Source organism: Capsicum annuum, chromosome 3 (assembly GCF_002878395.1).
Source record: "Capsicum annuum cultivar UCD-10X-F1 chromosome 3, UCD10Xv1.1, whole genome shotgun sequence".
Lineage (NCBI taxonomy): Eukaryota > Viridiplantae > Streptophyta > Magnoliopsida > Solanales > Solanaceae > Capsicum > Capsicum annuum.
In genome coordinates this window covers 258,080,151-258,094,812 of record NC_061113.1, presented here as the reverse complement: position 1 = coordinate 258,094,812, position 14,662 = coordinate 258,080,151, and the positions used below count along the sequence as shown (strand labels likewise).

The following is a 14,662-nucleotide window of genomic DNA, read 5'->3' as shown; positions in this document are numbered from 1 at the left end:
GCGTCCCACAACTACGTTTATTTTTTACGATCTGATCTTCTTCCCGTCGGAACATCTTTTTCAGTCTTTGTCATAGGTTCAGATGCTGTACGAGATACATGTATCGACTGCCTCATCAAAAATTGTGGAGGGGTAGAACTGAAGTCATCAAAACTGTCATGATCTTCGGTAACCTGAGGTACATTGACCCTGTAACTCCTCTGATCTTGATTTTTAGATGACGATGGCATTGAAGATGTACCATGCTGTTCAGATGCAAAACTAGTGCGCGCCAAATCAAGTTTTTCAAACTCGTCCGCAGTAAGAATAATGTTGGCATATGAATACTATGTACAAAAAAATTATTCATTAAATATTATTATGATTAAAACTACAAATACTATAATGCAATGTATGAAAAAAGTTCAATCATTATCGTACCTCGCTAAACATTCCGTTCATAAACTGATTAAACTGAGGCCGGACTACAACAACCTTCCAATTCCATATGCGAGGTATGTTATTTCCCTCCTTAACAACAACTTTGGATTCAACATTTGAACAAAGTTCAAACATCCACACATTAAGAACCTGTGGGATACCACCTAACCTATAAAGTTGCTTCTCCATTGAAAATTCCTACCTAAGTGAGGCCATCAACCTGGAGAAAGACACTTTACCCCAAGGAAAGAATTGATATTTTTCATCTTCAATCATTTTGAAATTAGAAATTGGAACGAGAGAAGCCTTCAGTTGCGAGTAGATAAAAATGTGTATGAAATATAGGATTGCCATCTAGAGGGCATCCTCTTTATTTTCAAATTTTCCTTCAGAAAACATTCCACCAATGCCTCCTTATCTACACCATTGATTGATTGTGGAAAATACCTTTTCATAAGCCTACTCGGAGAAGAATCTTCATATTTGAAATCATCAACATTACCAAAACAGTTTAAGCCGGTAATCAAAGAAAATTCATTGATGAAAAATCTAAGAATCTGGCCTTTGACAAAAACATGTATCTCTTCTTGATTTGATTGTTCGATCTCGAGCATAAGAATACATTTTGTTATTTGTCCAATATAATTAGAAATAGGTATGTTGAGATAACATCCGAAAATAGTCTTCTCAAATAAGTGTAACACTTCTTGCCCGACAACTTCTTTAATTTCATCCTTAAATCTTAAATTGCATAAACTTACAAATCTAAGAGGATGACTTGGAATTTCCTTTATAACATAACTCAATTCCTAAAACAAAAAGAAACAATAATGAAAAAATTAGTCTATATGCAACAACTCCACATTAAGACATTACAATAAAAACAAATACTCTAATAACAACATACTTTAGATACAAGTTAATACAACATGTATGTATGTAGGTATTAACTTGTATCTTTTGTTGTATGACTTTCAATAACAATTAAACCAACACTAAATACATTTCAAGAAATTAACAGTAAGTACCAGATACAAGTCAACATAACATGTATCTAATGACAAGAAACTTGAATCTTTTGTTAGATGACTTTCAATAACAATTAAACAACACTAGACACATTTCAAACAATTAGCAGTTAGTACCAGATACAAGTTAACATAACATGTATCTATGAAGTCATAACTTGTATCTCTTATAATATAATTTCCAGTCAAGTTTAAACACCAATAGATACATATCAAATCATTAACAACAACTCATAGATACAAGACAACATAACATGTATCTAATGACAAGAAACTTGTATCTTTTGTTATATGACTTTCAATAACAATTAAACTATAGACACATTTCAAGCAATTTACAGTTAGTGTCAAATGCAAGTTAACATAAAATGTATCTATGAAGTCATAACTTGTATCTCTTATAATATAATTTTCAGTCAAGTTTAAACACCAATAGATACATATCAAATCATTAACAACAACTCACAGATACAAGACAACATAACATGTATCTAATAACAAGAAATTTGTATCTTTTGTTATATTAATTACAATATCAAAATAAATCACAAGATACATATAAATTATTAGCAACAAAGCACCAGATAAAAAATAAATTTTCAAACGTATCATCCATCACAAAATATGTATCTCGGCCTAAAATTGAACAAATCTGTACATGCAATTACCTTAGTAAGCTCATCTCTACAAATTTCTTCAACAACTCTTCTTCTCTTGACGGGAGCTTTACTTTCAGGACTGTTGTGTCCTCTTTTCTTAGAGCCACTTTCTTTTTTTCTTGTCCTTCTTAGCAAGCTTTTGACGTAATTTCTTCATACTTTGGGGATCCTTTCTATATTTTGACCTATTTTCATGAAAACCATCAGTTTCATAGTCAAAATCTCCCGGAACAAAATTTACAACTTCTTGAGATTCTTTGAAACATTCTAATTGAGAAATCCCAAGACTAAAAGAAGGTTCAGACTCTCTATTCATGCTGATAATTCAAACAATGAAGCAAAAAAAAAGTGAAATTGAAGAAATCTCTCTACCAAAATACTCAACTTTCAGATAGCTTTACTTGCGGCAATTTTTTTTTTACAAAAAAAACGTAAAAAAGGAATTAAATAAATTGAAGCTGATTTTACGGGTGGAAATTACCTTGTTAAATTTTTTTAATCAGATGGCGAAGATGGATAGAAAATGGCCAGATTTTGCGTCGTTCAAAGAGGAGATGTGGAGTATTTTTTGGTAAAGAGCCGCCTTTTTAGTTGTAGGGTTAACTTATATCTCACAATTAGTAAAAAATATGAAATGTTGGGATTTAAGTAATTTTTAAGAAGTGGGGAGATTTTTAAAAGTTTAGAAACTTATGCTATTTATTTAGGTAATTTTTTCTAAAAAAATATCAGACAATTCAGCGACAACCTCTAAAACATAGTCCACCGTTGGAGATTCATCAATCGGAGGAAAAAGCATATTAGTAGCTTACATGTTGGTTTTAGCTCTTAGTAGCTTAATTGATTAAACGTTGAAATTTGAGATTCTTAATTGCAATGACTTTGATATTATTTGAAATATCAAATGTTGAAATAAGGGCTTGATTAAGTTAGTGTTACTCAAAGTATATCATATTTCAATTCAACATTTAATATAGAAGTTTTTCTATTAGATACTTTTGATTGATAAAAAAAAGTCAAAAATTAATTAAAAATATCTAATACAGAATATTTTATCATATATATTTATTAAATTAGAACGAATTGTAATTTGAATATCCAATACATTTTAATGAGAAATTTAAAGGTTATATTCAGCTAAGAAATATCAGTACGTGTTTATATATATATTATAATTTAATCAAACAAGTTAAGACATAAATGAGATGGTGAGTATGTTATATAGAGCAAATTTCAATTGTCTATTTCATTTTTCATTTATATTTAGAGGTAAAAGATAGAGATACTTGTTTTTATTGATCGTTATATTAAATATAGCTGTTTTAATTTTTTTTATTTAATTTATGAAATTAAAAGAATTTTGCATATTCTAATATTATAAAACATTCATAATTAAAGTTTTTTTTTAAATACCAGCTAGCTCTTTTGCCCATCGGATGAGGACAAATTAAAAAATCTGTGGCTGTTGTGTGGCAAACTAACCCGTCTTGCACTTCCAGTAGAGCTTCAGTTGCCATTTTGGCCGGCATGGAAGCCGCCGCAATGCGACCAAACGCTGCTAATTTTCCGGCGACATACTCAATTTCGGCATCGTCTCTTCAGCCGCAGTCTGCTGCCGGAGTTAGCTTCGTCTTTCCAAAATCTGTCAGATTGACTTCCTCCTTTAGGACGCCCATGATTGTCCGAGCTTCCGACCCCAAAACTGACCAAGCAAGTCCCACCACTGATGAACCTAGTCCTCCTTTTCTACCACAGGTTACTCCCCACTCCTTCCCCTTAATTCCCACTTTAAGGGTTAATGGTGAAACATACCCCCCAAAAGTTTTCCATTGTTTGAGTTTCGTACCTGAACTATGAGTCTGTGAGTTTCCTACTTGAATATCACCATCTAGGAAAAACTACCTAAAATCAACTGTTCAATTTTCTTACATGAAATTTCAGGCATGAAACTCAAACAATTAACAGATTAATTAGGTGTGTTTAGTTAAATAGTTGATAAATTCTGAGAGAACGACTCAAAAAAAAATTGAAATACTTTACATATATTTTTCACCCTTCACGCTATATATACGTTTTTACCACTCTCACTCCCTGAATCTATAAGAATCGATGGATCAATTTTTTCCATTTTTGTTGAAATTTTGTGAGAATTGCAGGAGGATTTGAACTTTTTGGTGAAACTGGGAGTGGGTTCAGTGGCGGGAGGAGCTGTGATAAAGTATGGAAGTGTAATTTTCCCAGAGATAACAACACCAAATATTTCATTGGCACTCTTTATGATATCAGCGCCCATGATTGTTGCCGCTGTGCTTTTATTTTTGCAAAGCTCAGCAGATTCTAAAGACTAATATTTCAAGTTCATGAAATTCTGTAGTTCATTTTAGTTACTCTGTGCAATTAAAAATTTATTCATATATTTACTGAATCTTATAAGTACAAATACATGGTTGGGTTCGTCCAAATCCGTACCTAATATTCTAGCTCCGCCCTTGGTGGTGATGATGACCTGAATAATCTGCAATTATCAGGGAGAAATTATGGTAGTTCAGATTTATGCGACCTCTGATTGATTAAATCCGTACTTATAAAAGTGCTATGAGAAAAACGCAAATATGTTTACCATTTGCAACAATCAAAGGAGTGTGTGTTTTCCCTTCTCAGATAAATGGTGTATAAATGTGTGATGTCCGAAAGATGGAGAAATATGGAAGCAATCTACCTAAAGATGAAAATTGAGAGTATGGTTTTCTGCTAAATGCTTGCTAACATACAAAATTTCTTACATAAAAATAGCTGTTAAGAATCCAACTCAGAAACTTCTTTGAGGTGGAGAAAATGTATTGCATGAATTTACAAAGGCGAAGGATTAGATTTCCTAAAAGAATAGGATGGCTGGATTCAATATCTCAGGCAGAATCGATGAAGAAAGTTATTCCAACAAATGAAAGGCCGCAAGATCCTGTAATGGCTGTTTTGAAGCACATAAAATTCAATGCTGTTGTAGCATAAAAGAGGATTGTTGAGGCAGTATCCCATCACTGAGGACTACAGATTGTCTCTTAACCATTTTAGTGCACCATTTACGACAGACCTGCAATCGCAAACCTTTAATTAGAAGCAAGAAAGACTCGCAACAGAAAAAAAAATTAGCTAGACCACTTGAATTTTCAGGATGACCGAACAAAACAAGGTTAAGATCAACTGTAGCAGAATTAAGGCGATACCAATGGTGCAAATGTTATTGGTAAACCGAAGTCCAACATTGACATAATTATGTACACCCCTACACACGTAACTGGTCATTCTAACATGGCTCTGTGAATGTATGTCTATTTTCTGGCAAGGTTGCTGAATTCATACAGCAAAACCACTTAAATGGCTCTAGCATGTTTTTAAACCCCGAAAATAGGTGACTTATGTGGTCGGTGGTTGTAACAACACAAGCATCTTCCAAGCGAATACTAAAGTACCACGAACTAAAATACTTTCCAAGAAAACTCCTAATTAATGAACAATGATCAAGAAATTTACCCAGCAAAATTTGTTAACTTCTTCAATGGATCATCTTGGTCTTCCGTTGACTCATCAGTTTGTGCTACAGTAGAATCTGAATCTACTGGAGTTTCTGTAGTTTTGGCTGCAAAGCAGAAAAAAGATGAGTAAAATTTTATGCCAAAGGTAATTTTGAGAACCCCCATAAAAGAGAAAGGTAATTGTGGAAAAAGCTAATTAATACATCAATGGACTTTAAAAAATTCATTCATTTTGAAATATAGAAAATGCGTCCGAAATTCATTTACTTTGGACCGGAGTGAGTTGCATTTATTGGAAGGATATATCCATTTCTGTTTGATACTAATGTAGGTTTTTGGAAGGATATATTCATTGCAATCAGCCACACAAGTGACAGTTCACTACCTTCTACTCTCTGGACCTCATCATGTTTAACTAATGTCACAACCCAGTGTCATTAATGCTGTCGTTCACACTTAGAGAATTGAGAAATGATGAATCAAGAAGTAATCGTGTACCAGTTTGCTGAACCGTCGGGCGAGTCTTCGTACGAGTGCTTGATCCCTTATTTAGAGAAGCAAGTTCTTCAAGCAATTCACGCTCCGTCACACTGCAAATTAGAGAACCATGAATGAAGTTCTGATCATGCATAGACAGAAGCAATTATGAGAGCACTTACAACCCTACATTCTTGTGTAACAATATCAGATCTTTATTATACATGAAAAACATTTCCTATGTGCATTTTAAAGCACCATATTCAGGAGACCAGAGAGAATAATTTGCTCAAAGGAATTTGTATGCAGAGGACACTACTAAGCAAAATTAGAAGGACATACTAATGGGTAGAAGTATATTGATTTTTTACCAGTACCTGAGTAACAGTTCTCTTTCCTTTTATTTTTTAACTTCAGGAATCGGGACAATTGACCACTAGGCTGGCTGACAAACGAGCAAGAAAAGTGAAAGAAACTCAGCTTCAATTCCGACTCCTGGTTCTTTCCTAGATCAAATCAGCTAGGACAATCTCCATTTTATCATGACAAAAAACTATAAGCTAAGCCTAGAGTTGAGATTTTTCTAGAATAAATGCAAATAGCTATGTTATTAGATGTAGAAGATTAAGGTAAACCTACAGTAGAACTGAAATGCATCTATGCAACAATAAGTGTGCGCAGATCCATCTAATCCATAGTTTGTCTTGTGTGTGAACTAGATTACAATAGGTCTTGGCAATAGCAGCGCTGTTCAATAACTGTAATCGAGATTAAACACCCCCCCCCCCCCCATGGACTTAGGAGTAGACTCTTTCCGTAGTCACCAAAGCTCTCTTACTGAGGGTATCAACCCCAAGACCACACATTATGTCTGCAATAGGAATCAATGGTCTTCACTACTTTACCAGTCAACATGAACAGTTAGCACCAATAAGCTTAGAAGCTTGTATGCAAAAAGGACAGTTTAGAGTAACTGGACTCTGCCTGCATAAGACAGCTCTCCTTGGTAGTCCAAGATGAGATTCTTGCAATGATCTTCTCTCAGGAAGAACATTCTATAGGATATTTTGTTGATAAGGGAACGTTTTATAGCATACTTTAGGATAATTTGTATCTAATTAAAGAATAGTTGCTTATTTTATTAGCATAGAAAATGATTACTTATGTATAATAAATAGCCTAAAAATCCTGTATACGAAGCTCCTCTTGGCTCTTGTACATTGTTACTTAATGTAGTCAACAAGAAGCTTTTTTCCCCTATTTCTTTACAAAATGTTTCAAGTATCTGGGGTCTATGATCCAGGGGAATGGTGAGATTGATGAGGATGTCACGTACCGTATTGGTGCAGGGTGGTTGAAATGGAGGCTCGCTTCAAGAGTCTTGTGTGATAAGAAGGTGCCTCCAAAGCTTAAAGGTAAGTTCTACAGAATGGCAGTCCGACCGGCTATGTTGTATGGAGCGGAATATAGGCCAGTTAAGAACTCCCACATCCAAAAGTTGAAGGTGGCGGAGATGAGGATGTTGCGATGGATGTGTGACCTTACCAAGAGAGATAGGGTTAGGAATGAGATTATTCGGGAGAAGGTGGGAGTGGCTTCGGTGGAGGACAAGATGCGAGAAGTGAGGTTACGTTGGTTCCGGCACGTGATGAGGAGAGGCTCGGATGCTCCAGTACAGAGGTGTGAGACGTTGGCTATGGATGGTTTTAGGCAGGGTAGAGGTAAGCCGAAGAAATATTGGAGAAAGGTGATTAGGCATGATATGGAGCAGTTACAGCTTACGGAGGACATGACCCTTGATAGGAAGGTGTGGAGGACGCGGATTAGAGTAGAGGATTAAAGGGTAGGAGTGCGTCTGTAACAGTAGGGAAGGGTACTTTGTTTGCGTCTGGAGTTTCTTGTTCATGGTGTTTGGGTGATGTCTATGATTTCGAATAGATAGTTTATAGTATTATCTTGTGGTTGTATTGTTTCCTGTATTAGATAGCAGTGTTAGTTTATTTCGCATATTGCATTAGTTTATATGCTTTTATGTTTTGTCTTTGTTATATACTGTTGTCTGTCCTGAGCCGGGGGTTATATCGAAAACAACCTCTCTACTTCACCTGAGGTAGTGGTATAGTCTGCATACACTTTACCCTCCCCAGACCCCACTATGTGGGAATACACTGGGTATGTTGTTGTTGCTGTTTTTGTATTTCTTTACAAAATGTTGAAGAGTCCACATCGGATGAGAAGGCATGGGTGGTCTCCGTATTTGGTATTTGGCAATCCTCATCTTCATGAGCTAGTTTTTGAGGATGAGTTAGGCCTAAGGTCCAAACTCAATAACTGAAATGTCAAAATATTAAAACCGAAACCGAAAAATTCGGTTCAGTCGTTTTTTTCAGGTTTAACCAAATAATGCCCATGCCTAGATACGACTACTAGATATATGTAAGTCCCTTTAAAGAGTACGATTGTTGGAAATATTCAAGGAAAAATATATCTGTAGTTATCTAGGAAATTAGTTCCCAAACATGGCTGGCATACTCGCAGGAATATGTTTAGGCAGAGTGAAACAAGTAGGTAAGGAGACTGACATGTATAATTAGTTCATCATATACAATTTAACACTTGCGCACCTGATGCGTTTTGGGATGCTAACTTTAATCGTGAACAAGTGATCACCACGTATTGATGGCCTATTCAGCTTCGGTGCACCTTTCCTCGCCAAGACAAGCACATCCCCAGGTTGAGTACCTGGAGGAATCTGGAGATCTGTCACCCCTTCCACTGTTTTAACCTGACAAGAATATCACTAAGAAATATGATATCAATCAAGGCAATTGAAGGGAAAAATGAGGTGTCCTTGTACAGATGCCAGGCGTTGGTTCTTTCTCTCAAACCTTTTTGACTAATCTTAGAATAATATATAAGGATCTCATCATATGGCAAGAAAATTACAGTACTACCATGCATTTGTTGTATGAGGAAATTTAAAAACTTGTGAAGCTTTCAGAATCTTGTATTCATTTGTCTCATTACTCAAGTAGATGTAACTTGCCCCTGTAAGCTGCCCCTGGATCTGATAGGGGATGTTTCTTGAAAGAGGCTTATTTGAAAGGAGCAAGAACCAAGTTGAGCTCATACTAAAAAACTGAATTTCTATTTTCCTGATACACCAAAAACAATGCTTACGGACAGGCTTTATCTTGAGAGTAACATTCTTTTACATTGAGGCAACTATAACAGCAGCACTGCAACATATAGGCTATAGGGTATCACCAATCTTATTCACATTCTTATCAGAATATGAAAGAACCAAAGGCAACTATCGTGAAAAAATACCTTAACAACAGTCCCAAGTATAGCATCTAGATAACCAACTGAAACTGTTGAAATCAGATTTATGCCATCTCTTTGGATCTCAGGTATCTCTTCAATTTCAAGATAGACATAAAGATCTCCAGGTGGGGCCCTACAAAACATAGTCAAAAATCAACTAACAACTGAGCTATATGTGCAATCTCAAATTGTATGTGAACACCTAACATGTGATAGGCTATACTAGGGGTCGCCTTTATGAATCACCACCTTCATTTAAGCTCATTTCATATTATCATCATACTAAATTAAATAAAAGTGAAACTGGGTATGTTGTTGTTGTAGTTGATTCTAAATTTTTTGTCATAGGTATTGTTTATAGGTAAGGTGAGAGCACATTTCTGTGAAGGAGGCAAGACATCAGCTTTTCCTTTTACTCTTAACTTTGCAGAGCAAGTAAAATATACTTGGAAAACAACAGTCAAAACTGACTCAGTTAATAAGCTACAGTTGGCTGAAAGATTATCAGTGGAGGGGATAATTATGACAACCATTCAAGTGATCCCTAAAGGCTAAAGAAGAAAATATGCAAACGATTGTCAATACAATGTTTTGATGAACATACAAGAATCCCAGAGATGTTCTACTGAACCATAACCCCGGACAACTATGTAGACAATTGTTAAAGATCTGCAACTGTACAACTTGAATACATACCCCCTAGGACCTGCATCACCCTCACCAGCAACTCTGAGGATACTTCCCTTGCTCACTCCAGGGGGTATCTTGACTTTTATATTTTTCTTCACTCGTACCCGCCCCTCGCCTGAGCATTTACGGCAATATTCAGAGATCATTTCACCATCCCCACCACACTTTGGGCACACAGAAACCTACACTTAATCCAGATAGATGGAAAATGTAACAATGAATATGAACATATACTTTTTGTCTGACAAATATAAGAAAGCCAAGCAACATACGAACCTAGAGACCAAACAATCAATCAGCCAAAATAAAGACAACCAATCAGCCAAAGGATCAAAGCCAAATAAATATGTCATATTGGTTAAGAAACTGGAACAATAATAATATCCAAGAAAACAAGCAATCTTTTTTAATAGACATACTTGTTACCTTCTCAAAGAAAAAAGCAATCTTTTAACTACAAATTCTACAACCATCAGCACAGCGTTGTGCATGGAAAGAGTGACTTGTGCTCATTTATCTGTAGCAGTCATGCCATGTCATTCATATCATTTTGCTACATGGTCTAGACTATATTTGACTCTTTACTTTTCCAATCAACTAGAAATGCAAATTAGCCTTATCCTTGATTTCTTCAATAATGAAAACTCTCACCACATCCTAGATGCTCTGTGAAAAGCAAGCTAAAGAATTTGAATTCATTTCAGCCACAATTATTTCTATTAAGCACAACATATTTAATTTCAACTACAGTTTCAGCATCATCAGTTCGGAAGCACTTCATGTTGGCTACCTAATTGTTCCATAGGAGTTTGAAAGACATTATTAGATCAAACTGTTCAAAACTCTTCGAACCATTCATTGAAAATCTTTCTACGAACTTTCTGAGCCTCTTTGAAGGTGTAGCTATCCTTAAATAGAGAGTTTTAAACACTACCCAGAAACCACCTGATCTCCTACAACATCTATGGTCAGCCTCACAATTAATTCTAGAAAATATCAGGGATAATGGCATTCAAGTAAAACCCCTTTGTTCAAAAAATGAGCCGTTTAGTAGTTAGGAGTGACAAATTGGCAAGTTGGGCCAAATCTGTCCCGGGTTAAAACAGGCTTAGTTAATATATGTATCATAACTAAACCACCCAAACTTCACTTGCGTCAAGATGATTGAGTCAATTAGGGCCGAAACATTTGGTCATAGCCTGACCGGCCTAATTCAAATCATGTTTCATCTGTTTATTTGTTTGTTTGCCTTATAATTTATTTAGTAACCATATGAAGTTAAAACATCCTTCTCCTTACTTGGTCGAGAAAGAAAGTGGATGAACATAAAATAACAAACATAATCAACGAAAACGAACTCTATCTTTTATGAAATTACCAGTTAAAAAAAAAAGCTCTATCTTATATAAAAGTTTTGATAAATTTTTAGATGACTTAATTTAGGTTGTGCCCCAAATTGACCTATCAATTAGTTTATAGACAAGTTGAGGAAGGTAGGTATAATTGCATGAGCCAATTGCCCCAATTTGCATAATGCCGCTCCAGAGGATATGGATCCAATAACTTAATTTTGGACAAATAAGACTTATTTTGTCATCAATTGAAAGTCATAAATAAAGAAATGAATGAAATCTGAACAAACTTATAAGAAAAATGTAATCTAAACTATTGCGACCTCCAAAAGAATAGATTTATATGCTATTACCTGAGAAAACATGCCAAAAGGTGTTTGTTCGGTCCTCATAACTTGACCTCGGCCACCACAGGTTGAACATATCCTCATTTTGGAGCCTACCTTTGCCCCAGTTCCCATACAAACCTCACAAGTTTCAAGATGTGAAAGATCAAATTCTTTTTCAGCTCCAAAGATGGACGCTGAAAATTCTAATGTCACGTCGTAACTGAAAGGGATTGAAGTGTAAATAAACTCTATTAGGCTTGACATTATATCATTTGGTCTGCAAACTCATAGTGTTTATGAAACAGTATCTATCTATTTCTATTTTTATGCTTGTAAAGTATACACTGTTGATAGGATAATATTAATATCTTATGCTTCACTTATGCAAGTATATACAATTAGCCAGTCCGGTTTGAACTTAGCATATTTCTTTCTGTCAGAAGATTGATATATTAAAGAAATGCATTCCTGCAATTCATGTAAAGACCATTTCAAGCACAAAAGTTTGCTGATATCATACTCAGCTCTTTCTTCAGGTTATAAATATAGATCAATAGCATGAATATAAATGATATCTGATAACAACTGATTCCTAATGAAGACTCCAGCACAAGTTTGAAATGGAGTTAGAGACTTCTTGGTTCCTATGTTTTACCAATCATCCAATCATAACTATGGTAGCCTATAAAGTTGTCAGAATGAGCTCTCCCTTCATGGTTAGAAATAATTTTTCTGAGAACTGGTAACTCATGGTTAGCAATAACTATGACCATGATTTCGAGAAGTTCCACTTGATTCTACAAATTATCATTCCAAGGGAACTACGTGCTCCATGCTTCCACCACTGCTATAAAACGCTTAGACGCTATATTCTTCCTTAAGTTTACCTGTCATACTATGGTAGCATAGTTATCAGAAACAGCTTTCTCCGCATGGTTAACGAAGTATACTTACGAAAAAACCTTTTTCTTATGAGTACACCTGTGAATCCTAATGAAGTTAAGTGTCAAATTATTCCAATCAGCTACTGACTTACCGTAGATCTTCACCCTTGGTAACAGTACTGCGGCGACGTGTTCCAAATCCAGCTCCATCCATGCCAAAACCACCCATAGAAGACCCAAAGAATGTCTCAAATAGATCAAAAGGATTTGTCTGCAGTAGAATTCACCAAAAAAGAAAGAGAAACAGATTAGGGTTAAAGCTAATTTACATATAACCATGCATCTATTATGTCTCTTCCCCAATTTCTTCTATGACCTACTCATTTTACCCTTTTGGAAGAATAGCATCTGGGAACGCAACCTTCACCCACATTGACACATTTACTTAGACTCAAGTCCAACTCTCACTCCTACATCAAACAAAACCCAATTTTTCGGCTAGCAAGCAAAAAAAGCATAAAGTAAACCAAAACCAACGCAGTGATTCAACTTCTTTCATTTGGCATTCTAATTTGCAAATTATATATATTTGTCTACATAGGCATGAAAAATTATATTCTTCATTTAATTCATAATCTTACTTGAGCTAATACCTTTTCTCCTTTTAAGTGGTGGGAGGAGGTATGTCAAAGTTTCTGATATTACCGGTGGTGTGCCATTTAACAGAAGTGAAAAGAACTCTTTTCCCATTTACAATTGAATGACGCCAAAGAATTCTATGAACCTTGTCAATTCATAATGTAATACATTTTCCTGTTCAAGTGGAAATGGGAAGAAGAAAAGGCAAAAACCTAGCACTTACATTGTGTGTGGGGGTGGGTGGGGGGGTGGGGGGGTGGGGGTGAGGGGGTGGAGAGAACAAATACTGGCAACCTCTAATACCCAAAACTTGCAGATATTACGTAGGTAAGCTACTATAGTACAAGAACATAATTGAAGTGCCTGCTTAAATAGATGGCACACCTTAAAGTCACCAAGGAGATAAGTAACAACTACTTCCAAACCCTTGCATGATTAGAGAAAAGCATGAACTAAACATACGATATGAGCAACAGTAAACATCAGCACTTTGCATCAGAGGGAACCATGTTACTATGAGACAAAGTTTAAGATCATGATATTTATAACTTTTTTTTGACAAGCCATGATATTCAGTACTTCCTCGGGCACAATTTCATAGTCCTACTTGGAATTGGCAGGGGAACTAAGAAAAAAGTTGAAAATGAGTTGTTTATGGGTAACATGCTGGGCCATAAAAGTTATCGATGAATAGAATCAAAGTTGCAATAAGATTAAAAGTTGGTCATACAATGTGTGTTCGATAACATGACTTAAAACTTCCCTTCTAAGAAAAGTGGATATTAGTTTGGGAAGGATTAAGAATGAATTAAGATTATCCTTTTGGAATGACAGCAGTAGCATCACACTAAAAAACAAAAAATAAGAATTTATGGCATACCGTGTAAGCACCGGTTTGGGCCCCTACAGAACTTTTCACCCCGGCTTCACCATATTGATCATATAATGCTCTTTTTTTGTCATCTGATAGTACCTGGAAAGTAAAACTTCCGAGTTGATTCAAAGAGTTAAAAACAACAACAACAACAGCAAACCCAGTGTATTCCCACCTAGTGGGGTCTGGGGGGGTAAGATGTACGCAGTCCATACCTCTACCTCTGATGAAGTAGAAAGGCTGTTTTCGAAAGACCCCCAGCTCAAGGCACGAGATACCACACAAACACATAGTAAAGCACAAAAGCAGATTACATAACATAAATACGGCACCCATAAGGAATATAAAACAGAGGAAAGCAGAGGAAAGCACACAGATTCGTAATAAACATGGAACACTGAATACGGAATCATAACAGGAATAAAATCCCCACCAAGTAATTCCCTACAC

The 14,662-nt window shown here is 35.6% G+C and overlaps 2 protein-coding genes across 2 annotated transcripts in view; one reads left to right on the top strand and one right to left on the bottom strand.

Moving 5' to 3' along the window:
• The first annotated feature begins 3,508 nt into the window (after positions 1-3,508).
• On the top strand, positions 3,509-4,523 carry LOC107861966. Its single transcript, XM_016707387.2, has 2 exons — positions 3,509-3,862; positions 4,264-4,523. The coding sequence occupies exons 1-2, from the start codon at positions 3,635-3,637 to the stop codon at positions 4,453-4,455; spliced, it is 420 nt and encodes a 139-aa protein (XP_016562873.2). The 5' UTR covers positions 3,509-3,634; the 3' UTR covers positions 4,456-4,523.
• Positions 4,524-4,851: 328 nt separating this feature from the next.
• LOC107861965 (chaperone protein DnaJ) overlaps positions 4,852-14,662 on the bottom strand; it is an 18,177-nt gene continuing 8,366 nt past the window's right edge. The window contains exons 3-11 of the mRNA XM_016707386.2: positions 14,219-14,311; positions 12,852-12,970; positions 11,840-12,035; positions 10,141-10,316; positions 9,448-9,577; positions 8,742-8,902; positions 6,139-6,230; positions 5,639-5,744; positions 4,852-5,198 (exon numbers count right to left, since the gene is read on the bottom strand). Coding sequence (XP_016562872.2) covers positions 5,153-5,198; positions 5,639-5,744; positions 6,139-6,230; positions 8,742-8,902; positions 9,448-9,577; positions 10,141-10,316; positions 11,840-12,035; positions 12,852-12,970; positions 14,219-14,311 — 1,119 coding nt within the window. The 3' untranslated portion in view covers positions 4,852-5,152. The remainder of the gene's footprint in view (positions 5,199-5,638; positions 5,745-6,138; positions 6,231-8,741; positions 8,903-9,447; positions 9,578-10,140; positions 10,317-11,839; positions 12,036-12,851; positions 12,971-14,218; positions 14,312-14,662) is intronic.